The sequence below is a fragment of the Pezoporus wallicus genome, unplaced genomic scaffold (genome assembly GCF_028554395.1).
Source record: "Pezoporus wallicus isolate ANWC-B61680 ecotype Strahan unplaced genomic scaffold, APGP_CSIRO_Pwel_v1 contig_13006, whole genome shotgun sequence".
Taxonomy (NCBI): domain Eukaryota; kingdom Metazoa; phylum Chordata; class Aves; order Psittaciformes; family Psittacidae; genus Pezoporus; species Pezoporus wallicus.
The window spans coordinates 394966-421164 of NW_026638875.1; the positions used below are offsets into that span (position 1 = coordinate 394966).

Consider the following 26199-nt stretch of genomic DNA (forward strand, 5'->3'; position numbering starts at 1 on the left):
GTCCTTTATCTCCTCATATCCTACTTCAGCTCTGGAGTAGGATGAGCTGCAACAGATTCATCCTGAGGGAGACATAGGAGCTGAGTAGGCATAGCCTGGGGCTGAGGAGGGTTGTGGGGTCTCCTGACCCCAACGGCAGTCTGGACAAGCCTGCAGCTAAAGCCTGTTTTTCACACCCAGCACTTGGGGCAGGAAACTGTTCTCCTCTGGACCTCAGCAGAGTGTCATCCTGCCTGTAGGACAGCCAGGAACTGGAGCAGATCATGTCATGTCCTCAGAAGACTGGGGAACGTGTCTTCATATGCTTTCTCCTGGAGAAAGCTGGGAGAGTCCTGGCCTGGCTTTTCAACTGGTAGAGCGCAGGTTTGGCCAAACACCTGGTAGGAGGAAAGGCTCAAAACCAGACCCATAGCAGGCACTGAGAGAAGTGGTGGGAGAGAGATGCAGGAAGCAACTTCCTTAGCTTGTCTGTGCCTGTTGCAACTGTGCTATGGCATGATGAGAGCTTTTAGTGGGACTAGAGGAGATGCTCGTGGCAGTGGACAGAGACAACTCAGGAGGTTGGAGAGAAAAGAGTGCCACTTTGCTGGACCATGTCTCCCCTTGCCTTGTTGGACCCTGCCTTCTCCTCTCCCCTCCCATCCCTTACATAGCAGGGGAGGATTCTGTGAGGGACATGCAGAGGGTGGCCAGGTAGCAGGACATGGGGCACCTTGCCCAGCTGTCTCCTTATCCCCTGGTGCTGGAGGAGCTATGTCAAGTGGCAGTGCTCTGGATGCTCACACTTCTCTCCTCCAACGTCTCCTCAGGTCCACTGCTGTTGCTCCCAATTTTCTATAGCAGAATGAGAACCAAACCAAAGGTCCTGTCAGCATGTATAGAGTGATGGCAGGCCAACTGTGTAGTGTGGGCAGGGCTGAGAGCTGCCACCCACCTCTGACCACAGCCCTTTCTTGCAGTTTGAGTGGGTTTTCTGCCTCTGGTTCCTTGTGGAACTTTTCTGACCCAGAAAACATGGATATATGAATGAAGGGTGTGCAAAGCAGTTGGTTTATTGTTTCTTAATCCATTCTGGCTGTTCCCCTAAACCTCTGGTAGACCATGGTCAGCCAGCTCACGCCTGTCCCTGGCAGGGCACAGAGGTGGCAGGGCTATACTGTCACAATGGACATGGCCCTAGATTATAATTAAAAGAATTCTATATTGTGGAATAAAAGTTTTAAAAGAAGCATGAGGAGTAGTATTCAGTGGGGAGAGAGTTGTGGGGCAGGACCAGGCACACTGGGGAATGCTGGGACCTGCTAGGACAGGTTGGCTGAGGAGAGCAGGAGGAACTAGTTGTACACAAGATCACCATGGGCAAAGGAGCCTGTTGCCACCTTTTGGGTATCACTCATAAGGCCCCCACGCTCTTCTGGAGGTGCCTGAGTGCTGATGCTGGTGCCTGCTTTACTCAGCCCATGGAGCTTGGGCATGGCTGTGTTTGCACTGCAGTAGCTTCCATCTCTTCCTCTTTCTTGGGCTGAGACTCCCCTTCTCCTTCATAGCACCACCACTGCAAAGCACTGAGCCTGGAGCTCCTGCCCATGGGCCTCTTCATTGCAGGAGCACCCCCACAGACATGGTGCTTCACCGGCAGCTCTGTGAGAGCCTGACTGCGATCCTAGTGGTTGTCTGAGCTGTGCTTTGCTCTTAGATGTTAATGGGACACTTCAAACTCTGATCTAAAAACCTTCAGCTGGACTCTGTATGACTATTTGTGGTCAATTCCACTATCCCATTCCTTCACTGCCTGTGTGCTTTTCCCTACAGTTTTCCCTTATACTGAAGCTGCCCAGGCTAAAGGTACCTCTGGGGCAAGCCTGGCAGAGATCACTGCTGCTGGTCCCAGGGAAGGGAGCTTGAGTGCGAAAACCCATGTGCACCTGCTGGTAACAGAATCACTTGGTACTGGTTGCAGCCAGTCCTAGCAGCGTGCATCCTTCCAAAAAGCCTGTGAGTGGTGCAGGTGAGCATTTGCCAACACTGTCCTTGCGCATTACATCTGGAGATAGAACCACAGCATCCTGGCCTGGTTTGAGTTGGAAGGGACCTTAAAGCTCATCCAGTTCCAACCCCCCGCCATGGACAGGGACACCTTCCACTAGACCAGGTTGCTCCAAGCCCCGTCCAAACTGGCCTTGAACGCTGCCAGAGATGGGGCAGCCACAGCCTCTCTGGGCAACCTGTGCCAGGGCCTCACCACCTTCATAGGGAAGAACTTCTTCTGAAGAGCTCATCTCAATCTCCCCTCTGTCAGGTTAAAGCTATTCCCCCTACAAGCCCTTGTCCAAAGCCTCTCTCCAGGTTTCTTGTAGCCCCTTTAGGCACTGGAGCTGCTTTAAGGTCTCCCCTTAAGGAGCCTTCTCTTCTCCGGGCTGAACCAGCCCAGCTCTCTCAGCCTGCCTCCATAGCAGAGCTGCTCCAGCCCTTGCAACATCTCTGTGGCCTCCTCTGGACTCACTCCAGCAGCTCCATGTCCCTCTTGCATTGTTGCCCCAGAGCTGGATGCAGGACTGCAGTGGGGGTCTCCCCAGAGAGGAGCATAGGGGCAGAATCCCCTCCCTTGACCTCCTGCTCACACTCTGGGGATGCAGCCCGGTTCTCAAATGCTGTGGAAATGCCACGGTGCCACTCAGCATGAGGCATGTGCCAGCCAATGCGCAGGAGGCTCCGCTGGAAAGGCTGATTCCCAGAGGTTTCTGACTTAATGAGGCAGCAGCCTTTGGCACTGGTGCACCTGTTAGTGCCGCTTGGAGCACAGGGCTGCAAGCCAGCTCCAGCCACAGGGCACCAGCACGGTGGGAAATGGCTCGACAAAGAGTGGGATGTGCCACTCCTGTTGTATGACTGAAACATTCTTCATTCCCACTCCCACCAAAGGTGTTTGTGTTCTCTTGGCCACAGAACTACATGAAAGGGCCTGGCCATGGTGTGGAAGACCCAGGAAAGGAAACAGCTTGGGAGTGCCAGGAGGTACTCGCACTGTGGTACTGCTACCCGAAACTGCAGATCCACAGGCACAGGGCTAAGCCATGAGCATGTGTCACACATGTTTTAATGGAGATGCTGGCAGTAATGGTCACACAGGCTTCCAAAGAGCATGTGTACCTGCTGATGTGCATTTGCTGCTCCAAGGATGGATGGATGGCACTCATTGGGCAAGTGAAGCTTGGGAGCAAGTCTGGGGATAAAGGAAGCAGCAAAGTGGAGCAAACACCATCTGGGTGCTCCAGTCCTTTAAAACCAGCATGGAGAGACACAGAGGCTCCTAGGAGAAACCAGGAGAACTGGAACTGAGAAACACTCCAGGAGCAAGTGTAGCGGCAGGAACAGAAAACCAGAACGTTGCCTTCTGTCTTATAGTTGTGAACTGCAGGGGGAGAACTGGGACGTTTTAAAAGCCACAGAATCCCAGACTGGTTTGGGTTGGGAGAAACCTTAAAACTCATCCGGTTCCAACTCCTTCCACGTGCAGGGACAAAACGCACCCATGCCCCAAGTGCTCAGTGGATGCAGCACCAGCCGTTCCCACAGCTACGGCCGTATGACCTCCAACGGGGCTGCCCTTTGCCGAGCGTATGAGGGGAGGGTCAGAGCGGTGCCTGCACGGTCCCGCCCGGGGGGGTACCCAGCCCTCGGCAGGACCGTGCCCGCCGCTGTTCCAAGGCGGGGCCAGGCGCTGGGCCCAGCGAGCCGCTGCGGACCAGCCGGCTCTGCTCGGGCGCAACCCACGCCCTCCTCGCGCGGCTGACTGCCGCCACCGGACCACACCCGCCGCCGTTGCCATGGCACCGCGCTCCCACAAACCCCGGCCACTCAGCGGAAGTAGACCCAGCGGCAGGACTACGGGACGAGAAGTAGTTCCGTGGTGACGGCGGCGCTGAGAGCGGGAAGTGCAGATCGGCGGTGCGGAGGGATCTGCGGTAACGGCGCTGTGTGTGAAGTACCGCCGGCTGGTGCGGCCCTGCCATGTTCAAGAACACGTTCCAGAGCGGGTTCCTCTCGGTGCTGTACAGCATCGGCAGCAAGCCGCTCCAGATCTGGGACAAGAAGGTGAGGTGGGGCCGCGGGAGCAGCCTCCCAGGGCGTGCCTGGCACTGTAGCTGATGGGGCCGCGCTCGGGTGGCCGCCGGTGCCTGAGCCGCCAGTGCGAGGTGACCGGGACCCCCGGGCTGTTGATTGTGGAGGAGAATGTGTCCGCGTCACGGGGTCTTCTGCCGTTGTTGAGCAGAGCGCTGCCAGGGCAGCAGCCAGGCCGGGGTCCGAGGGCTGGAGCAGTTCTGCTCTGGAGACAGGCTGAGACAATTGGGCTTGTTCAGCCTGGAGAAGGCTCTGGGGAGACCTTATTGCAGCCTTCCATTCTTAAAAGGGGCCTGTAGGAAAGATGGGGCGAGGCTTTTTAGCAGGGCTTGTGTGACAGGATGAGAGGTGGTGGTGTTAAACTGAAAGAGGGAATTCAGGCTGGACATCAGGAAGAGATTCTTTATATTGAGGGTGGTGAGGCCCTGACCCAGGTTGCCCAGAGAGGTGGTGGATGCACCACTGATGGAGACATTAAAGAGCAGCCTGGATGTGGATCTCATCAGCCTGATCTAGATGAAGATGAACTTGTGTGTTGCAGGGGGTTGGACTAGATGGTGGACTGATCTCTGGCCCATACCCCTAAACCCTAACCCTTAACCCTAAACCCTTACCATCTTCCAGCCCAAACTGTTCTATGATTCTATGCAGCGGCTTCCCCAGGAAGCTGGATGTAACTGCCATGGGGCTCTGCTCTCCTGCTTGACACACTTTAAACAGGCTTACTAAAGGCATTCAGAGGTGGGTTGTGTGGTGGCTTTTGGGGTGTATGAGAAGTCATGAGTGTTTCAGCTGTTTGTTTCTTCACTTTCTGGCTGGTTCTGAAGGGGTTCTGTTGAGGGTCCCCTGCCTTTCCTGGGGTATCTCACATCGGGGAGCCCTGATCAGGAAGTTTGGAGGTGTTGAGACCTGTTGCTTCCTCCCCTTCACAAACCACCCATGGCTGTGTTGCTGCCTAAAAGGGATTCTGCAAAGTGCTTCTTGCACCTTCTGAGAGGAAGCTTTCCTCTCTGAGATGATGAGCTGTGTTTAGTTACCTCTGCTTGAACCTGACCTGAATTTCTTGTGATTTCAGCAGGAGTGAAGGCTTTTGAGGCAATTCAGCAGGCAGCCATGTTGTTTGACCTCGATGGGCTCATGGGAGCATTTACAGGTCATGGAATAGGGGACAGGCAGCGCAGACCCACCCCATTTCCCATCAGTGGGGTACCCATGCAGCTCTGTAAAGAGCTGGGCTGCCTGTCATAGCCTGGCTGGGTGCATGTGCATGCAGTAGGGCTTTTGCACCAATATTGGGGACTTTAAAAGAGTGCCAGCAGCTTATTTGGGTGGTGTGAGGATGGGATGCATTAAAGACTCTTAGACGAAAGGGATGTAGTGTGCCTCCAGACTGGATGAGGCCATGAGCAATCTGGGTACCTTTCTGAGGTACCTTCCAAAATGAATTGTGCTGTGCAGGGTGACGTGGCTGCGATGTGCAGCTGGTGGGGTTGCCAGCAGGAGTTCTGCTTGCAGGGTGGACATGGGCAACACTCTGCTCTGGTGCAGTAGTTCCTGGGTTGGTCAAAAAGACAGTCAGAAAGGTCCTCAAGCAGCAGCTGGGTGTGCAGGCTGTTTCCACTGCCTGCTGTAGGGCTTTCATGTGGTAGTCTTCCTCACTCACAGCCTGAAGAAGCACAGCCAGCTTAGGCAAGCTTGTTGTGAGGACTGCCATGCTCACAAAAGTGTCGTGTGAAACCAGAGTGGGCTTTTTGATGAGTTTGCCTGTAGATATTGGCATGGCTTGCTCTTTTACCTCACTTTTCCATTAAAGGAGTTGGGTTGGTGGGTTTGTAATAGCTTGGGCATTCCTATTCTGACACCTTTGGTGTGTTTGCAGCAGCAGGAGGAATGCTGTCCCGGGGGATTCTGGCAGGACTGAAGTGTCCAGGCCTTGGGAAGAGTGTGGTGACTGTCCCACTCTCTCTGCAGGCAGAGGTTCCTCCTCCAGCCTTGTGTGCAGAGAACCAGTAGCTGCTGGGCTGTGCTCTCTTGTCCTGCCTTCAGTGTCTGTTACGGAGACCTGTGTGCAAGGTGGTTGCTGTTTGCCTTCCAGCACTGTGTTGTTCTGAGTCCTCTGTAATTCCTTCCACATCCTGTCACCATGGTCCCCTCCACAGTGCTTGGTAACACACTGACCAGTCTCCAGGGGACTTGCAGACTTTTCTGCAGAGAAAAGAGGGGGAACATTTGGATGGAACTTGTCAATCCCATTGATCCTCTTGCTGATTTCTCCATGTTCATTCTGCTGGCGTGTTGATGTGCGGTGTCATGAGCAATTTCTGATGCTGTGGGGAGAATTCAGGGTCAGCTAGTGTTCACCTGCCTGAATATCAAACATCACCAGGATGTAGATAGCAGTTTCCCTGATGAGCATGGCCAGGATCAAGTCCCTGAAATGCTGTGGCAGGGTCTGTCTTGCAGCTTTCGTCTGACTGTAGTTCTTTCACACAGCATCCTTGTCTGGGCTGCCCCAGATCTCTGCATCATGAAAACACAGGCCATGCTGCTTGCTCATTCCTGAACCTGTGTGCATCAAGTGCTACAGCAGAGCCAGGTAGCTCCTGCTTTTGCCTCTTGTTATGCCCCTTCTCCCTCCCTGGGGGACAGAGGTTGGCACAAAGAGCCTTGTGCCTATTCTGGATGCAGCAGTGGCTTTGAGAAGTGCTGGCCTGTCCTGAGTGAAGCGCTGTACCCATGCCTACAGTAGTCTGGGTGATGGCACTGGCCCTGTTTCAGCTTGCTGTTGCTGACATAAACACAGGCTGGGCATACACTGAATGGAGCAGCCCTGAGGAGAAGGACTTGGGGTGCTGGAAGATAAGAAGCTCCCCATGACCCGGCTTCAGTGTGTGCTTGAGCCCAGAACTACGCCCGTGTGCTGGGCTGCATCCCCAGAGTATGAGCAGCAGGTCAAGGGAGGGGATTCTGCCCCTCTGCTGCACTCTGGGGAGACCCCCACTGCAGTCCTGTGTCCTGCTGTGGGACAACAATAGAAGAGGGATGTGGAGCTGTTGGAGTGAGTGCAGAGGAGGCCACAGAGATGCTGTGAGGGCTGGAGCAGCTCTGCTTTGGAGACAGGCTGAGAGAGCTGGGCTGGTTCAGCCTGGATAAAGTTCCTTAAAGGGAAACCTTAAAGCAGCTCCAGTGCCTAAAGGGGCTACAAGAAACCTGGAGAGGGGCCATGGACAAGGGCCTGTAGGGACAGGACAAGGGGAATGGCTTTAACCTGACAGAGGGGAGACTGAGATGAGATCTTGGGAAGAAGTTCTTCCGTGTGAGGTTGCTGAGGCACTGGCACAGGTTACCCAGAGAAGCTGTGGCTGCCCCATCCCTGGCAGTGTTCAAGGCCAGTTTGGATGGGTCTTGGAGCAGCCTGGTCTAGTGGAAGGTGTCCCTGCCCGTGGCAGGGCGTTGGAACTGGATGAGCTTTAAGGACCCTTCCAACCCAAACCAGTCTGGTATTCTGCAATCTCTTAACTGGGGTTGCTGGCAGCAATGCAGGAGTGAGCCTCCAGAGGTCGGCCTTGGACTGTGGTGTCCCGTCCACTGGGGTGGGTGGCTGGGCCTGGGGAGGATGGCTCCTCGCTGCTCTTCCTCTGGCCTTTGTTATATGTGACGCGTGTTGCTAGCACCAACAGCAGCCGCCAGAAATGTATGTCTTCAGACACAAATGTCTGAAGCTGCTGCTCTCTCCAAACTCTTCAAGGTTTGAGCTTTGTGTCTGCAAAAAAATGCTTTTTCAGTTTGTCTTTAGACAGTGGGTAACTTCCCAGTTATCCTGATTCAGAGGCTATTAGGCATTTGAAGCACTTTTATTTTCTGTGAAGTCTGTTACCCTTTTTTCCAGCTTCAGAAATACAGCTTCTTAGGCCTAGGATGGCTAGAGAATATTGGCCAAGTAGAAATGCAGAATCTTTCACTTAGACTTCTAAATTTTTCTGCAGCCTTTTCTCTCTGAGTTTCCATGAGGTAGGAGGAAGCCGCTGAAGACCAGGAGCTCTTGCTGAGTAGACACTGTGAGCATGACTGTCCCTCATACCCTGTACTGCGCAGGGCTGGCAGCTCTGCCTGATGGAGCTGGACATTGCCTTTTGCTGTGAGAGCTCACTGAGAAGGGATGCCAGAGCTAGAGGAGGAAGATAAAGTGCTCCTCTGGCTGTGACCAAGTGTGGCCCTGTCAGGGAGGTGGTTCCTGCAGCAGACAGGTTAGCTCAGCGTGTGTCACAGACCTGGGCTCCAGAGGGAGCCGAGGGGCTGAGCTGGGGTGTTTCACAGGATCACAGAATCACAGCCTGGTTTGGGTTGGAAGGGACCTTAAAGCCCATCCAGTTCCAACCCCCTGCCACAGACAGGGACACCTTCCACTAGAGCAGGTTGCTCCAGGCCCTGTCCAGCCTGGCCTTGAACACTGCCAGGCCCTTGTCCAAGGCCCCTCTCCAGGTTTCTTGTAGCACCTTTAGGCACTGGAGCTGCTCTAAGGTCTCCCTTTAAGGAGCTTTCTCCAGGCTGAACCAGCCCAGCTCTCTCAGCCTGGCTCCAGAGCAGAGCTGCTCCAGCCCTTGCAGCATTTCTGTGCACAGCTCCACGTCTGTCTTGTGTTGTTGCCCTAGAGCTGGATGCAGGACTGCGGGGGCAGGGGGATCTCCCCAGAGAGGAGCATAGGGGCAGAATCCCGTCCCTCACCTGCTGCTCACGCTCAGGATGCAGCGCTGGGGTGTGGGGGTGTTCTCCTCAACAGACCTATAAATCCCTGGGAGTTGCTTTTGTTACAAAGGAGGGATCTGGTTATCCTAAGGATCCTCCCTGTGAGCTTAATGTTTTCTGGAAGTATCTGTCGGGCTTGAGGCAGTGTTAAGAGCAGCTTGGCATGCTCAGCTGACTCTCATCCTTAGCAGCAGCACATGTAGAGACAGGTTGGGTTGTGGGCTGCTCACAGGGCTTATCTCTTTCTTCCAGCAGATTTGTGCAGTATCGCCCACGTACATCCCTCTGAAGAACTGAAATGTGAAGATGAATTGTTAAACCTTTAAATCATTTTGTACCTTATCACTCAAACCATCCCATTAGAAATTTAATGCATCCTATGGATTAGCAGTGGTGATAGGTACTGCAGAAGTTAATTCATGGAGCCGGAAGGAGCATTACCATTTGCTGATCTAGCACTGGGAAAGAGCAGAGGGCTTAATTAGCAAAAGTGCTTTTAAATGGAGATAAATTCGAGGGGAAGTGAGGTGCTTCATTAAAACAATAAATCCTCAGCCGCTGGGATTCAGCCACATTGCTTGTGGAGAAAAATGAATTTGTGTTAGTCCTGGCCTCCCTGAACTTTGTGGGCAGCTGGCTGCATCCAAGTAGCCAAATGCCTGTGCCCCTCAGCAGAGCAGACGATGCTTCTGCACTTGTATGTGCTAGAACTATGATGAATTCTAGCCAGGCTTTCATCTGGCTCTGCTCTTCCACAGAGGCAGCCAAGCATGCCAGCAGTATGGACCAAGACCCCCTTGGTGACCCATGGCTTCTAGTGGCTCCCTTTGCTTCTGTATTGCTTTTACTTATTTTTACGCTTTATCCCACTCTAGTTTGATCTTCCTCTGACACTTTAATGTTTGTTTATTTGGGCATCTAACATGAGGCTGGAGTCAGTGGTGTTCACTGTAGCATGTCTGGATAGACCAAAGTCTTGGACTTTATCTCCATGCAGCAAGCTGGGACCTAAACTCTTGCTTGGAGTCCTGGCACTCTGAGGCAGTGAGCAAAGCCTTGGAAACAGGGATGGCCAAAACAATGGGAGCCAAGTGAACATAGATGGGTCCTCCTGGGATGTTTCCCTCTCTCAGTGGAGCTCTGGGTGCCTCTTGTTTCCCTCTCAAGTAAAGGAAACCTGTGCTGTTTGCCCTGATTTCTTCCAGGTGCGCAATGGCCACATCAAACGAATCACTGACAATGACATTCAGTCCTTGGTGCTGGAGATTGAAGGAACTAACGTCAGGTAGGAGAAGGCATCTTATTTTGCCCTAATGTGCCCTGGGGGCTTGGCCCTGGAGCAGAGTGAAAGATGGTGGTGCCCAGCAGACATCTCCTTCAGACTTGACTTCTGTCTCTTTCTCAATAAATTGAAGAATAGTTTCTGGGGTCAGATGCCTGCTACCCTTCTGTGTAAGGCACTGTACCACACTGTACCAGAGTGCCTTTCCCTGGATGTGCTTGGAGAGCTCTCTGTCATCCTCAGTGGGGCTAAGGGAAAAATAATAAAAACAAAATCCCATTATTTTTCCATCACTTGGCAGGGGGGAAAAGGCTGTATTTGAATCCCAGTCCCCTGTCAGTGCTGCCAATTACTGAGAAAGCAGCACTCTGCATGCTGCATCTTTTATTGTCTTAGGCCTGCTCTGCTGCTCTCCCCATGTGACAGCAGGGATATCAAAGGCAGATGTATGAGGGGAGTTGCTTGTGGTGCTTCGCTCCTCGTCTTCATCAGCTGGGGAGAGTGACTCCAGCTCTGCCAGTGGGTTCAGCCTCTCCAGGGCTTCTCCAGGGGCCATTGGAGCAGGGAGCTCCTTATAAGGGCAGTGGAGGCTCCTCTTATGCAGCCAGGCTGAGACTGTGCTTCCCTTCCTCCCGAGACGTGTTGATGCAGAGTTTGCCAGGAGTGATGTGCGCAGCTAGGGCTCACCACTTCTGTGTTCCCAGACTCATAGGGCACACGGGGCCTCTGCTGTGCTCTGGAGGGCTCTACCTGTTCAGTCAAGGGGAGGAGAAGGTTGCATTAAGAAACAGCACTGACATGGCTGTGAAACTGGGGAGGTGAAGCTGTCCAGGAAGGTGGTTCATGCCCTGGGTGAGAAAAGTAGGATTTGAAATGCATTCTTTGAGCCTTTTATCTCGCTTTCCATGCAGCTACCTCTGAAGCTCTGCCTCCCATTAAAGGAAGCGCTGGTTCTTGCTGAGATCTTATCTCTTTTTGCCTGCCCTCCAAGATTGCATTAGGTCAAGGGAGTGACTTGGGCTGTGTGCTTTGTGCTGTGTGAGATCCTAAAGCGTTTTTCTGTCCTCTCAGTACGACCTACATCACATGCCCTGCGGACCCAAAGAAGACCCTAGGCATCAAACTACCTTTCCTAGTGATGATCATCAAGAACCTGAAGAAATACTTCACATTTGAAGTGCAGGTGAGGAACATGCAGTGGGGAGGCCCATCCAGGGATAGGCGAGGAAGGTGCCAGAAGGCTGCAGTCTTACTCTGGAGCTCAATCAAGACAGCGAGTAGTCTCCAAAACAGTTTTGCTTCCTTGACCATGTGATCATAGTATCATGGAATAATTTGGGTTAAAGCTGATCCAGTTCCAACCCCCTGCCACGGGCAGGGACACCTTCCGCTAGACGAGGTTGCTCCAAGCCCCATCCAACCTGGGCTTAGGCGCTGCTAGGGATGGAGCAGCCACAGCTTCTCTGAGCAGCCTGTGCAAAGGCCTCACCACCCTCACAGAGAAGAATTTCTTCCTAAGATCTTGTCTCAGTGTCCCCTCTGTCAGGTTAAAGCCATTCCCCATTGTCCTGTCCCTACAGGTCAGGGACACCTTCCACTAGACGAGGTTGCTCCAAGCCCCATCCAACCTGGGCTTAGGCGCTGCTAGGGATGGAGCAGCCACAGCTTCTCTGAGCAGCCTGTGCAAAGGCCTCACCACCCTCACAGAGAAGAATTTCTTCCTAAGATCTTGTCTCAGTGTCCCCTCTGTCAGGTTAAAGCCATTCCCCATTGTCCTGTCCCTACAGGTCCTTGTCCAAAGCCCCTCTCCTGATTTCTTGTAGCACCTTTAGGCACTGGAAGCTGCTCTATGGTCTCCTGGAACGTTCTCTTCTCCAGGCTGAACCAGCCCAGCTCTCTCAGCCTGTCTCCAGAGCAGAGCTGCTCCAGTGTTTGGAGCATCTTTGTAGCCTCCTCTGGACTCACTTGAGCAGTTCCATGTTCTTCTGTTGTGTTAGATCTGCTATGGGGACGTCACTCAGCTCTCAAGCATGTTGCTGCTATTACTGAAAAAGGGTCTGTTGTGAGTTGAAAATACTTCTGCTGTGACATGAAGGTGGGGGAGAGCCCCCTCTGAGATGGGCAGAGCCTGAGTCTGGAAGAGCTGTTGTCTTGGGGAGCTGGGGGCCCAGCTGCCAGGTTCAGCAGCCTCACTTCCTCACCCCAGGTCCTGGATGATAAGAATGTTCGCCGACGTTTCCGAGCAAGTAACTACCAGAGCACAACCCGGGTGAAGCCCTTCATCTGCACCATGCCCATGCGGCTGGATGATGGCTGGAACCAAATCCAGTTCAACTTGTCAGACTTCACACGCCGGGCCTATGGGACAAACTACATTGAGACCCTAAGAGTTCAGGTGAGCAGAGGCATGGCCTGCCCACACACACCCATGGTTGGTAGTCTTGCTGCCTTGCTGTAGGTTGGGAATCTGGGCTTAGCCCTGACCTGATCCTTTGTCAGTCGTACTCTTCACAAAACAGTGTGGGAAGGAAGCAAAGACCTGACTGAGGCAGCGGAGGTCTTGGTGCTGTGTCACTTCACTGGACTAGACTGGGATGAAGAAGCCCATTTCCATCTTGTTTCTCTTGCTGGATGTTGGTTAGGGTAGGAGTGGCAGTCCACCTAAAGTTCACAGCAGTGTGCAACGTATCCTGCTGGGGGAAGGTCTGCTGGGAATTAGCTGTGTGCTGCCTTACTATCCAGACAGCCACTGGAGGAGTGGGAGCCTGGCTGGTATAGAACCAGAGTGTCACAGGCTGTAGGTATCCCTGGTCAAGTTTATTTCCTAGTGTGTATGGAGCCTTCACTGAGCACCCTGGACAAGAGCTGACACAATGTTTGTTCCTGCTGAGGGCATGAAGTTCCATAGGCTAGGGATTCATGTTCCCTGTGTCCAGAGGTATGCATTACTTTGAGGAATGCCCATGTGCAGCATGTGTCTGTTCTTAGTGTGGTGGGACTGCTGCAGTTCTGAGATGGACAGGCAGTCTGTGAAATGCCTGTCCTCTCACATAGCCATGAGGAGGACTGGAGTGACTCCTTTGCTGCCAGCTGATCGTGGAGGCAGTACAGACTGGACAATCTCATTCCTGACCTCAGGGAGGCTGTGAGGAGAGAGTGTTAAAAATGCAGCAAGCGGAGGCTAGGAGTGTTCTGGCAAATCCTGCTGTCAGGAGAGAAGCAGAGGTGGGTTCACAGCAAAGGACCCTCTAAGCAACTAAGGCAGATATCAATTTGAAGAGATGCCAGAGCTTGGCCAAATCTCTTGAGCCAGTTTCCATCACTGGAGATCATCTAGCGCAAAATAGGGGGCATGGGCCACTGTTTCTTCTGTGATGCCCTGTCAGATTCAGAGAGAGGCAGTGAGGTCTCTTCTCCATCTGTTGAACCAAGGAACCCAGGCTGTTGCATCACAACACAGCTGGATGTGGAGATACCACATGGAAAATGGACTGACTCTGTTTTGACTCTCAGATCCACGCCAACTGTCGCATCCGACGGGTGTACTTCTCTGACCGGCTGTACTCGGAGGACGAGCTCCCAGCTGAGTTCAAGCTGTATCTGCCAGTCCAGAACAAGGCCAAGGTGAGCTAGCCCTGTGCAGGCAGGGTGGGAGCACCAGCTGGGCCAGGCTAGCATTCCTATTCCTCCTCCCACTGCCTCCGCAATCCAGAGTTCCTTCTAGCAGCTGAACCCTTACAGCTTTAGCCATCAGCCCAGGAGGACCGTCACTGCTGGCAGGGTGAGCCATGTGTCGGGGTGCCTCGCTGAGTGACTTTCCTGTCAAAGCACATAGACGTCATTCCCATCTAGGAGTAGGGTGAGCTGTGCAGCTGCTCCCCATGTCCTTCCTTTTCATGCTGGAGGGCTCTGGGCAGGGTGGCAGCCTCCCAGCACCTCTTCAGAGCTTTCACTGGTGACTCAGCACAGCAGCTTTGCTCTTCAGAGCTAGCTGCAGCTCCACACTTTTATTCCAAGAGAGATGCTGTTTGTGTCTCACATTACTCCCCTCTCATCTCTTCCCTACTGAGTGCAGATGGTGGTGCTAAGAGGGAAGGGAATAAGCAAGGTTGTGGCTGCCCAGCAGGAGAGGCCAAGCTGTGCCCCACTGGGTGATGGGAGAGGAGTCCCTGGCATATTGGCAGCACTCTCGAGGACTGTGAGGAAGCACTCTCTTTGCCAAGACCAGCTTGTCCCAGTGCATGTGCTGCTTTTAGCAGAGAAGATTTCTGAACAGAATTTCAAGGAGCTGAGGGAGGATGTTGGATGCTGGTCTCAGTGGGAGGTAGAAGGGAGTTAACACTGTGACTGTACGTCACCCCTTTGGGGAGCCTGTCACTGCCCTGTTGGCAGTGCAGCCTCCCAGGAGTGTTTGGCGAGTGCTTGGGGCCCTCCCAGTAGCATTGTCTTGGTGTTGCCAAGTCTGCTAAGTGTCTCCTTTCTTCTCCCTGCTCTGTCCAGCAATAAGACCACGTTGGGAAGAGATGTGAGAAATGTTTGGGGTCAGTCCCAAAACAAAAGCAGGTGGAAGAGAAGGCCCTACTGAGACCAAGTTTTAGATCAGCTCACCTTGCCTACGGTAACTTTGATTCAGCTGGTATCCCTCTTCTGGACAGCACACAGTTAACCATGTAACAGCTCTGGGACTACTTTTTGGTGTGTGGATTGTACAGAATCAGAGTTTTCTCAGCTGTTCCTAAAGTGCTGAGCTCCAACACTGCAAGTGGCCTGTTACTGATCTTGTGTTGCACAGAGGGGTTGCTCCAAGTGGCCACTGTGCCTCCAAGGAGGAGATTCAGCAGGAATTATGGGGTTAAGTGTGCCCTCTTGAAGACACCAATGTTATTTTTTTTTTTTTAAATTCCATTGTTTTCCATCTCTTGTTTTATATGTGCTCTCAATATGGTTGTAATACTCGACTCTTGGAAAGTTATTAAACACTGGACTCTAAGTCTGCTTCTGGCTTTTTTCTCTTTTGATGGATCCTTTAAGTTGCACATATTAGTCCTTCAGAAAGTGCTGAAGAATTTCTTTAGGAACCCAGATGTTAGAATTTGCCTCTGAATGTGACTTTGATTGGCACCCTCACTGTTCAAGGGATGGCACAGACATGAACAGCAGCAACCTAGAGAGAGGAAAAATAATAAGGTTTCCACAGAGGAGGAAGAATCTGTCTTGAAAATTGTGGGACTCTGCCTATGACAAAAACTCATGCCGTTAACTTCTAATCCATGGGAATGGGTTTTTCATTCCCTTCTTGAAGCTGTTGTCGCAGCAGTGACAAATTGGTCTTAATCTGCCTATTAGGGCACAGCTCTACTGGCTGTGTAGTTAACCAACTCAGCCCAGCTCTCATCCAAGCCTTTTGCAGCTACTTATAGCAAGAGGCTCACAATAGTCTTCCAGCTGCCAAATTGTCCTTCTCCCCAGGGATCAAAGGGGAGATTTAGCAAAGCAGCATAACAGGAGCGGAAGTCTTTTCCTGTGCTGAAGCTGCCCTTCCCTGCCTCAAACCAATCTGCCTTTGTTGTGGAAAGGCTTTCAGAGGGGAAGCTGCAGCCCTCCTCCAGTAACAGAGAGTCTGGGAGCAGCTGGTGCCTTTCGTCCCTGGACGAGGCTCCCACAGCTACTCTTAGGGGTAGGTACCGAAGGCAGGTCCTGATCCTTCCCTGGTGCTGGGCTGTGCAGTTATTTGGGAAGACTTCACTGTCACTATTGTCCATAAGACAAAGCTAGTCTCTCTCAGGAGGAAGAGAGCCTGTTGTGGGACATCTGGGCTTAATCCTGACCACTGACTCTCCACCTGGTTTAAAGTTTTGGTATGTCTGTACCCTTACAATCAGCAGCTCCTCTGTACGGACCCTGCTTTATCTCTGTGGCACCTTTAAAGCTAGTGGGCTTTGACCTGGATGTGCTGCCATGTGATGCTGGATTGCAGTTGCAGAAGGCTTGCTGGAGGAGACCCTTCCAATTTTTATAGCAGCTGAGTAGCATGGTGGCTCTAAGGAGCCAAGACAGGGAAGCCCACGTGGGCTTTGACATCTGTCAAGGCTTGGCTGGATTTGAGATTAAGTTAAGTGGAATTGCGTGGTGCTGTGGGCCAAGGATTGGTCTTAATGAAGCCCATGGCAAGGTTTTCCTGCCACATTTGCAAAGCTTGCCAGGGCTGAGGGAGCTGCTGAGGGAATACATTAGATCCCAGCAGCCTTTCCCACAAGCCCTTGCTCAGAAGCGGGTGTTCCTGGCAGTCAGTGGTGGCCAAGCACTCGCCAGGAGCTGCCGCTGCCTTTTCCCGCCCCGCTGGAGTCACTCCTTGTCCCTGAGGAGCTGGCCTTGCTCTGAACGAGTGACCTTAATGCGTTAAAGAGGGACTGTGCTCTCGGGGGCCCTGAGCTGGCTGCCTCCATGGAGAGATTAGATGAGCCCTACTGCCAATTCCTGCCCAGCCTCTAGGAGCTGTGCCAGCGGATTTGCTGGAGTAAACTCCTAGCCACAAACCCTTGCATCCGTGGGGACCCTCTGTCTATTTTTCAATGGGAAACAAAATACCGAACCTTCCTGTTTACTTGCTGCACAAAGTGGACCATCATCACATATTGGCTCTTTTGTTCAGGGCCAGATTGTGGTGGTTTTATGTGATGGCTCATAAAGAAATCTTCCTCTCCTATTTGCCATCTGCCATCAAAACTTTAACTATCTTGCTGAAGGTGAGTGAAGTTTGGATGCTCTTCCTGTGGGAGAAAAGGATGCTGCTTGGTGGAGAGGCCAGAAAGTCACAGGCATCCTGTCCACAGCCATTTCCAGAGTAAATGAGCACAAGCAGAATTCCTGTGATGAAGCACCCTGTTTCTTGTTGCTTTGGTCATGGCTCTTGCCCTGACTGAGACACAGCATCCTCCTTCATGGGAAGAGTGGGGGGAGCAGGAAGGACGTGGGTGCGGAGGTGGGAGGCTGCCTGTATGCTCTGGGCCTGCCCAAGTGTGGTATGGGGTGAGCAGAGGGGCAATCCTGGTTGGGTGCAGGCAGCCTATAGGGAACAAGTCTTAAATATCAACTTGTTCACCTTTCTGTGGGTTGCCTGCTCTTTCCTTCCTGCCTGTGACCTTATTGCAGCTCATGTCTAGTGGGAGAGAAAGGAATCTTTCTTTGTGGGGAGCACTGGATTCAACCTGGGGCCTGCCCAAAGGTGTATTTTCCTTGCCTTTGCTGGCTCTTCACCTTCCTATTCCATTGGGTGGGGCAAGGTCCTTCACTTAAGCACTTTGATCAGGACCTAAGTGCTGGAAGCCCGCTTTCTACATCAAAGGCAAATCTTCTCTTTGAAATCTGGGCTGCTGCAGGACCTCGGAGCAAGGCATGGGCGCAGACCAACCTGGGGCAGCTGATGGGCGCTGTGCAGGGTGATCCAAGGCTGGGGTATCCTTTGGCACTGGTGGCTCTGCTGTGCAGGTGGCAGGGAGCAGACACAGGGTTTTCCTGGAGAGCTTCCCATCTGTTTGCTCCATGCTGGGGCAGAAGCTGTCAGGCCTTGATACAGGCTCCTGTCCCTGCGTGTGGCTGTTCTCTCCCTCTTTGTCTCTCCTTCCTACTAAGTGGATCCTGACACAAAGCACAGAGCTTTGATCACAGAGGTAATAGGCAAGGATCAAAAAAATCTGAGCCCAACTGCTCCTTGCCCTCTCTGCCTCCCATCCTGCATCTCCATGGATGGCTGGGGACAGAGGTAGTCATCTGTGTTGAGGGACTGTACCTCCAGGTTGATGCTGATCCTCTGTGTGGTGCAGGCACTGCTGGAGGCAAGGGAAAATACTGAGTTTGAGTTTTGCCATTGGCAACTGCCCAGGAAAAGAGTGACCATAGTGGGGACTTTTTCCCCTTCTGCATGCAGGAGGGATAATCTGGTGCCTGCAGGAGAGAGGTGAAGCTTCCCCTGACAGCCTGCAAAACAGGTTCACTCAAACCAGGTTTTATGTGGATAAAGGAGCGGCTGTGTGCTGAGGGGTGCCCTGGGATGGGGTGGGGAAAGACTCAGAGCCACTAGAGGTAAGATGATGGATGCTGTGCTTTACTGAAGCAGACCTGCAGAGCATCTGCTCCACTGTCGCATCCTGTGCTGGCCCTGAGGCCCCAGAAATTACTTTCCTCCCTGTGGGACAAGAGAAGGAGGCTGGTGGCTGCCCCAGGGTTGCACAGGGAGGTGACTGGCACGAGCAGAGCACACATGTGCCAGGTTCCGTGTGCCAGGCTTGGTGGCAGTCATGTTCCCCCACATCAGGGCTGTGCTGATACCGGCCCCTGCCCAGCAGCACCTTGGTTGTGCTGCAGCGGGCACAGGCAGCAGGTCTGAGCCCTGCCAGGGCCCCACTGCTCTTTGCTCCATCCCCAGTGGCGTTTCCTCCGGCCTTGAAGCTGCCGGTCGCTGCTTGGCGTAGCCCAGCCCGTACTTCCTCTGCACAGAACCTGGCTTCCTCCTTGCTTTCCGGGTCCTCTCCTCAAATGCACACAGGGATTGTGCCCTGGCTTGCAGAGGAAGAGGAGGAGGAGGCAGAAGGAAGTGCATTTTCTCCTGTGATGGGACCAAGCAGGCAGAGAGAGCCCCTGCCAGCCCTGGTCACCCCATCACTCATGCTCCAGTGGTGTGTGGAGCCTCATTCTGCCTGGAAGCCCCTCGCTCTTTTCCAAGGGTCTTTTCCAGGTTGGGCTTCTGCAGCCTATTTTTGAGAAGCTGGGAGCTGGGGGTGGATCTGATAGGGCTGCCAGGGCCACGCTGAGAGGGACTTGCATGCCCCTGGGCCACCAAAAGTGCTGTGCCCTGCTGCAGGTGCATCCCTGCCCTCTGGGATGCTGCACCCATGGGTGTCAGAGGTACCCCTGCTGCAGGCAGAGCAGGAGCCTCCAGCGCTGTCACAGCGCTGGGCTATCTCCCGCGGGATCCCTCGCCGCTGTCCATGAGTGATTCCAGATGGCCCCGAAGCTCCTGGCACTGCAGCAGCATCCGGACAAAAGCAGGAGGGGGCTGGGAAGTGATGTCCCCACTCATCCAACCCCAGCAGCCTAGGCCTCTGCTCCCAGTGCTGCTGATTGCCCCCTGGAGAATTGCTCCCAACCCCTGCCCAGGCAGGGGGTTGCCACATGTGGCCCAGGGCACCCTCGGCCGGCTTCCCCTGTGAGCCCTGCAACCTGCTGAGCCCCAGCACCCCCAGGAGGCAGGCAGAACACAGCTGCCGTGGGAAATAGAGCTGTTGCCGGAAATGCATCTGCCTTGGGAAGTGCATCTAGTATGGGAAATGCATGTGCTGTGGGAAATGCACTTGAGCTCCAGTGAGGGGGTTGGGAGCGTCTAATCCCGGCCATGCTTTCCTCTGGCTTTACCTTGTGGCCAGGTCCGTGCTGTCTGGTTGCTTCCCGTGCTGGCTGTGGGCCTGCCCCATGGCAGGGCTATTGGGGTGTAACCCACATGGCATGAACAGGGGCAGAATGGTCAAAACTGAATTGGAATGTATTAAAGCCAAGGAATGTGAAGCAATACAGCCAGGCTGATGGAACACAATCCAGATGGAGACCTGGAGACCTCCCCCACAATTCTTCAGGGTTTTTCTGTCCCTGATTTCGCCTCTCGCTTGACTGCAGTGATGTGCCAAGTCAAAGCCAAGCGTGTTTCCCAGGGAGTCTGCTAGTGGCTGGAATTGCTGCCCAGGGTGGGAAAGGATGGTGGCCAGGGCAGCAGATGTGTGGCCCAGGCCATGGGATGCCCCCAGTGCCAGCAGCTCCGGGAAGGGCAGGAGGCGGGATTGATCCTTTCCTTTTAAAGTGATTAGCAGTTGATGAGTGGCTCAGGGTAATAGTGCTGGGAAGTGGCTGTAGCTCAGTTGGGCACTGAGCCAGCAGCTCTGGATCATGGAGGGCGAAGGATGGAGAGGGGTACAAAGGATTCATCTCACCCTCGAAGGGGAGGATCCTTTTGCATGAGGGCTCGCAGTGTGGGGATGGCAGAGGAGCAGCCAGAACCCCAGGGGTGGGGGGGGAGTAGGTCACAGAATCCCAGCCTGGTTTGGGTTGGAAGGGACCTTAAAGCTCATCCAGTTCCAACCCCCTGCCACAGGCAGGGACACCTTCCACTAGAGCAGCTTGCTCCAAGCCCCATCCAAGCTGGCCTTGAACACTGCGAGGGATGGGGCAGCCACAGCTTCTCTGGGCAAAGCCATGTCAGGTTCTTGCACCAAGCTGCATGGGGAGGTGAGGCTAGGCCTGGGTGCTGGCTCCATCCTGCTGAGGGTAAAGCTGAAGAAGCCTGAGAAAGAGGATGGTGACTGGAATCCAGTCCCATCAGGAGACACACCCCCTCCATGGGTCAGACCCACACCACCCATGTATCAACTGCCCACCCCACAGCTGCCCCATGGCTCCAGAGCCCCAGCCCTGGCTCACCACCCTGCTGAGCACCAGCAGAACCAGGGAAGCAGATCTCCATCACCACCACCACAGGCCCCTGCAGTTCAGTTTTCCACCCTGCTAAGCTGAGCAACGTTTTTCCCTGGATAAAGCCAACTCCCTACCCCCGCCTCCCACTTGGTCTGATCTTTCCCACTCCACTGCTCATTCCCAGTATCCACAGCTGCAGGGCCCAGGAGCCGAAGCACCCAGTGAAATCGCTTGAGAAGGGACCGTGCACCATGCACTGCGCAGGGAATGGCCCTGGCCACCCTGGGGCTGGGGCACCCAGCCGGGTGAGAACAAGGAGAGCTGTGTTCCAGCAACATTCCCGCTGCCGTGGGAGCTGCTGAAAGGCAGCTCTGTTCCCCGCTGGGGAAACTGCTTCCACCGACTGCCCCAGGAGTGGCAGCTCCAGAGTGGGTGCTGCTGCAAGGACACCACTGGCCTCTGTCCCAGGCCCCAGGCAGGCCCCACATTGCCCCCGAATCTGTTTGTCCCCCAGAAAGGACGCACCACAGCTCTCCACGCACCCAACCCATTTAATACACGTACAAGGCGGCCATGCCCACAGGACCCTGTGTCCTGGCAGGGCCCAGGATGAGCTGAGCCCAAAGAGGAGCTGCAAAGGTGGCATCTTGCCCCCTCACGACATCTTTAGGCACATTCCTGTATCCCCATGGTTCAAGAAGAAACATGTCCACGAGCTCGGCATCCCCCCTCCCCTCGCGCTTCCTGGCCAGTGCAGTACTGGCAGCTGAGACCTGCCAGCACGTGTCATCAGCCCCAGCCTGCTCCCCCCATGCGGCACAGCCACAGCATGACAGGGGCAACCTGAGGGGCACAGCCTGGGGCAGGGGCACAGGCAAGTGGATGGCCTCCAGCCCCACCATGACCATCCCCTGTTCCCAACCTGAAGGAGGACATGACACATCCCCTTTTGTGAGGCTGGAGGAGCACAAGCAACAAAGGGGCAGCGGGACCAAGGCCATGGGGGCGGACAAGGGGAGGGTAGGTCAGGTTCGTCGTTAGCACCATGGTGGTAGGGAGGTCTGGGGAGGAGCAGGGTCAGACCCACTCCTGCAGGGAGCGCTTGCAGTACAAGAGCATCCGCGGTGTGCCCTTCCTCTGCATCTGGACAATGACGTAGATGAGGCCGAGGATGCAGAGCAGCAGCACCAGCAGCACCAGCACCATGACCACACTCATGGTGCGTGTGTACTCGTCAATCTGCACCACCACATCCACGTCCCTACCCGGCTGGTGGCCACCCTCACCATAATCCTCTTCCTCCTCCTCCTCCTCCTCCTCGTCACCTTCGGCCTGCCTGTCCCCATCAGGGTTGAAGGGGGGTTGGTCCCTGTTGGGCCAGTGGGGATGGGGGTCTGGGACCAGCTCCGTGTGACAGCCCATGAAGTCCCGCAGGATGGATTTGGGATAACCTGGTTCCGTCTTGAGCCGCTCATTATCAAATTTCCAGTACTTTGTGCCTCTGTAGAAGTAGGTGGAGGCTGGGAGGGGGAAGAAGATGAAGATGAGGGCTAACTAAGCAGGTTCAGGGCAGGTTCACCCCTGCAGATGCCCAGGACAGCAGGTTTTGCTCTGATACCAGTGAAACCCTTCTGCAAGGGCTTCACTGCTGATTCCCAGGCACCCTCCCAAGCCTCCAACTCTCGAGGTCAGGCCACCAAAGGGGTGACCACATCCCCTCTGGTCCCATCCCACCCCTCTTCTCCTCTACTTACAGGCATCCGGGCTGAGGAAGGCGCCCTTGGGTGAGGGAGGTATGCCCACCCAGACAGAGATGGGCTTCGGGTACCCGGGATCCACAGCGCGGGTGTCCTCATTAAAGCGCCAGTATCTGGGGAGGTTGGTGGTGAGCCGGGCAGAAGCACAGGGCTCTGCAATACCTGCCATGAGCACCCCTACTGGGGCCTGGACCCAGCAGAGCAGGGAAGACCCCACAGACACTGACCTGTCCCCACGGAAGAAGAAGGTGTGGCCTGTGGGTTCCCACCACACAGCTGTGTCAATGCTGGCATAGGGGATGCCCTGTCCATAGGTGACCAGGGGCTGTGGGTACCCAGGCTCCAGGTTGGCTTCTCGGAAGAGCCAGTACTGGTCACCTGGATTGGGAGGAGATGGAAAAGGGAGGAGTGAGACAGCAGTGACCTGTAGGTACACACAGAGATATGGATGGGAATACGATGCCTGTGGCCACTCTCTAGGACCAGGCAGCAGCTCTGGCTGGGTATGTGGATCAGGATGGGGTGAAGAGAACCAGCTCTAAGCGGCCTGGGGACGGGGAGCACTGGGTTCACCCCCTCTCCACCTTGGCCTTCCCACACTGCTCCCCTGCTCACCTTTAAAGAAGACGAACCTCCCATCGTGCCTCTCGTAGGCGGCATCGATGTCCCCAGGGAGGCCCCGCCAGAAGTGCCCGATGGGCATGGGGTAGTTGTCCAGCACCCGGTTGTGCCGGACTCTCCAGAACCACCGACCCTGGTAGGAAACAAGTGTGTTGGCAGAGAACGGGGAGGACACAGGGGCCAGCCCCAGGACCAGGCATCTTGCCAGGGGCTTTGTCCCACCCAGGTATCCCCAACATCCCCAGGGGAGGGAGAAGTAGGGGGTCCTGACAGGTACCTTGAATACAAACATCTCCCCACGCAGGACCGCCACCGTGTCGAAGTTCCCATCACAGATGTCAGGGCCGTACTGGTCAGGCCGGTCCGGGCTGCCAGGCCTGGGGGGTCGGTCCGGTTTCCCTGGGGGGGGCAGCCTGGGGGGTCTCTGGTCTGGCCTGCCAGGTCTCCGGGGCGTCACGGTGGGCAAAGGTTTGGTGGGCTGAGGGTGCCCGTCCGTGGTACCTGGATGGGGTGGGTGAAAGAAGGGTTGGGGTGATGCAGACCAGCAGCATCCTGCCTCAGTTTCTCCACACATGTGCCCAGCATCCCACCCCTGAGCCGACCCCCACCCAGCTCCTCACCGTAGAGCTGCTGGATGCCCTTGAGGTCATCCTCGGGCAGCTGGAAGTTCTCTGTGTCCATCCACTGGTAAAAGGGGGCCATGATTGCGCTGGGGTTGCTGGAGTGCTCCAAGCCCAGCGAGTGCCCCAGCTCGTGCACGGCCACCAAGAAAAGGTTGTTTCCTAAAGAGAAAGGCAACATCAGCAACATGAGGTGGAGGACACAAGGTGTGGGGTGGGTCCTTGGCCCCAGCACCTTGCGATGAGGGTGCTCTGGTGGGAGCTGTTCTCCTGCCACTCCTGCCCATACCAGGGCATACATCCCCCTGCCCTCAAACAGGCTCCTCCGGTTGCTTTCACCACCTCCTTGGCCCTCAGCTCACCAGATACATCTGTGTTCTCCAGCGTCCAGGGCTCATCCAAGTCAAAATGCGTGTCCCCCCCCATGCCAGGGCCGGGAAAGTAGGCGTGAGCCAAAAACCCCCCGACACCATCAAAGGGGGAGCTGTCTCCATGGAAGCCGGAGGCGAAGAGCACCATGATGTCGGCCTCCTTCTTCCGCTTCTGCCGGATGTCCTCATAGGGCACCTCCCGGAAAACCAGCGGCGTGGCTTGCTCCCACACCCGGAATGCTCGGCGGACAGCCTCGTATGAGTGGTACCGACCCAGCTTCTCCGTGTAGTTTTGGATGCTGGGGGTACAGAGCTCACTGTGGGGTGGCGCGGGACAGTGCTCACTCCCGGAGGGGGTCCATGGCATCCCACGGGCTGGGGGAGTGGGAAGCCCTGCCTGGAAATGTTTGGTACCTGAAGGTGAGATGACTCTGGCTCCAGCGCCGCCCTGTCAGTGCGTACCGCTTTCGCCGCATGTTGGACTTCATCCGCGCTCCAAACTGGTCCGGGACCCCACAGCGAGGACGTTTCATCCACCTGCCAGGAGAACATCGAGCCAGGGTGAGCCCACCGTGGCCATGGAGGGCAAGGGTGGGTCCTGGCTGCAGGGGAGCAGCCCCCAAAACTGTCCCAGTTCCCACAGGAGACAGCACCCACATTTCCAGAGGCAGGCAATGCTCTGGGAAAGAGCCAAACGGCCTGGAGCAGAGCTGCCTGCTGACAGAGCAGGAGGACATGGAGAAACTCACGCCTTGGTCTCCTCATCCAGGACACCGGTGATGGCGATGCCGTAGAACTTCTGCATCTCGGTGAGGGCCGCAGAGAAGGTCTGAGCCGAGCGCATGGTGGACATGTGCCGGCTGGGCTGTGGCAGGTACCCATAGAGCCGTAGCCATGCCTGCGCCAGGAAGTGAGCAGGAAGGGGGGGACATGGGGACACACAGCTCCTTCAGACCCTGGTGGGGCAGCACCTGACCCATTCCCGCCCAGCGCTATCCCCCCGTCACGGAACATCTGTGCCTGCACCCAGGCAGGCAGCACAGGCAAGCCAGAGCATGCAAGCAGCAGCTGGGAAACAGGGAAGAGCCCCCCCTGTTCCATATCATAGTGGGGGAGATCCTCCATACTGGAGATCCTCCAGTCTCGGGGGGGTGCAGAAGGCAGCTGGCAGTGGCCAGAACCCCCAGGTCAACCCAGAATGCCCCTCTATTATGTGGGACAGATTGGTCTGGACTCTTCCTTCCTGCACAACCCCTGCCTCCTCCTGCCTGCTTTAGTGTCTCTTTTAAAAACATCAATTTTAATTCTTGTATTTTTTTTTTTTCCAAATTTTCCCTTTTTTCCTCTTTTAATTATTTTTAAATATTTTTCCTAAATCCCACTTTATTTTTCATTTTCAAATTTATTGTTTTTAATAAAAATATCACTTTTCATTCTTACATTTTTTCCTTTTTTTTCCCAATTATGGTATTTTTCCTTTTTTCCCCCTTTTTTAATATTAAAATATTTTTGTTATTTTTTCTAAATCCTGCTTAAATTTCTCGTTTCCTGATTTATTCTTTTTAATCTTGAATGCTTTAATTCCGATTTTTTTTTATAGAATCTTTTACTCATTCATTATTTTACCCCCATCCCCAGGCGGGGTGGCAGAGCACTGACTTTTATCAAAGGCCCTTTCACCCCCTTCCCCCTACAGCGGCACAAAGCTCTTCCTCTCCCTTGTCGGATGCTGCCCGCTGCCTCCGGGGTGACCCGGACAAACCTCCTTCCATCCTTCCCTGCCTGCACCTGCGGATGACGGCGCTGCCTGCCCCTGACGGCGCGGGCAGACAGCGCCGTCATTTACAGGTGCAGGCAGGGATGCAGGCAGGATACCGGCAGGAATGGGGTATCCCATGGGATGCCCCCGCACCCCTCTCACCTCCGCATCGATGTCCTCTCCAGCCGCCGTCAGCAGCAGCACCAGCAGCACCAAGAAAGGCGGGGGGCGCCCGCCCGCCCAGCAGGGGGCGCCGCCACCTCCTGCCATATTGACGCCGGTTCGAGGCTGACCCCCACCACCACCACGCTACCGACGGCCGCGCTAGGCCAGGCCGGGCCGGACTGGGCCCAGCGCGGCGATATCGGACCTACGCTGCCTTCATAGTCCGTGGCCGGGAGGCTGCGCACGGCGCATTGGCAGGCGGCGCGGCTCGACTCCTCGGCCCTGAGAAGAGGAG

The 26199-nt window shown here is 54.8% G+C and overlaps 3 protein-coding genes across 4 annotated transcripts in view; 1 reads left to right on the top strand and 2 right to left on the bottom strand.

Moving 5' to 3' along the window:
- The window catches only part of EDC4 (enhancer of mRNA decapping 4), a 227129-nt gene extending 209274 nt beyond the window's left edge, over positions 1–17855 (bottom strand). Inside the window, exon 1 of the mRNA XM_057412914.1 lies at positions 17849–17855. The gene's annotated coding sequence lies outside the window, so the exon portion shown is untranslated. The remainder of the gene's footprint in view (positions 1–17848) is intronic.
- On the top strand, positions 3992–15041 carry CFAP20 (cilia and flagella associated protein 20). Of its 2 annotated transcripts, XM_057412946.1 has the most exons (6): positions 3992–4095; positions 10074–10153; positions 11222–11333; positions 12357–12545; positions 13664–13774; positions 14651–15041. In XM_057412946.1, the coding sequence occupies exons 1-6, from the start codon at positions 4012–4014 to the stop codon at positions 14654–14656; spliced, it is 582 nt and encodes a 193-aa protein (XP_057268929.1). In that variant the 5' UTR covers positions 3992–4011; the 3' UTR covers positions 14657–15041. The 2 variants fall into 2 exon arrangements, with proteins under 2 accessions (XP_057268929.1, XP_057268928.1); XM_057412945.1 differs by lacking the exon at positions 14651–15041 and having other exon boundaries at positions 13664–13783.
- A 3287-nt stretch (positions 17856–21142) lies between the features above and the next one.
- Positions 21143–26041, bottom strand: MMP15 (matrix metallopeptidase 15). The gene is made up of 10 exons (XM_057412929.1): positions 25902–26041; positions 24730–24878; positions 24395–24517; positions 23972–24279; positions 23610–23771; positions 23267–23490; positions 22984–23122; positions 22596–22746; positions 22366–22481; positions 21143–22131 (listed from the first exon to the last, which is right to left on the bottom strand). Exons 1-10 carry the CDS (start codon positions 26007–26009, stop codon positions 21689–21691), a joined length of 1923 nt encoding a protein of 640 aa, XP_057268912.1. The 5' UTR covers positions 26010–26041; the 3' UTR covers positions 21143–21688.
- Positions 26042–26199: the final 158 nt, after the last annotated feature.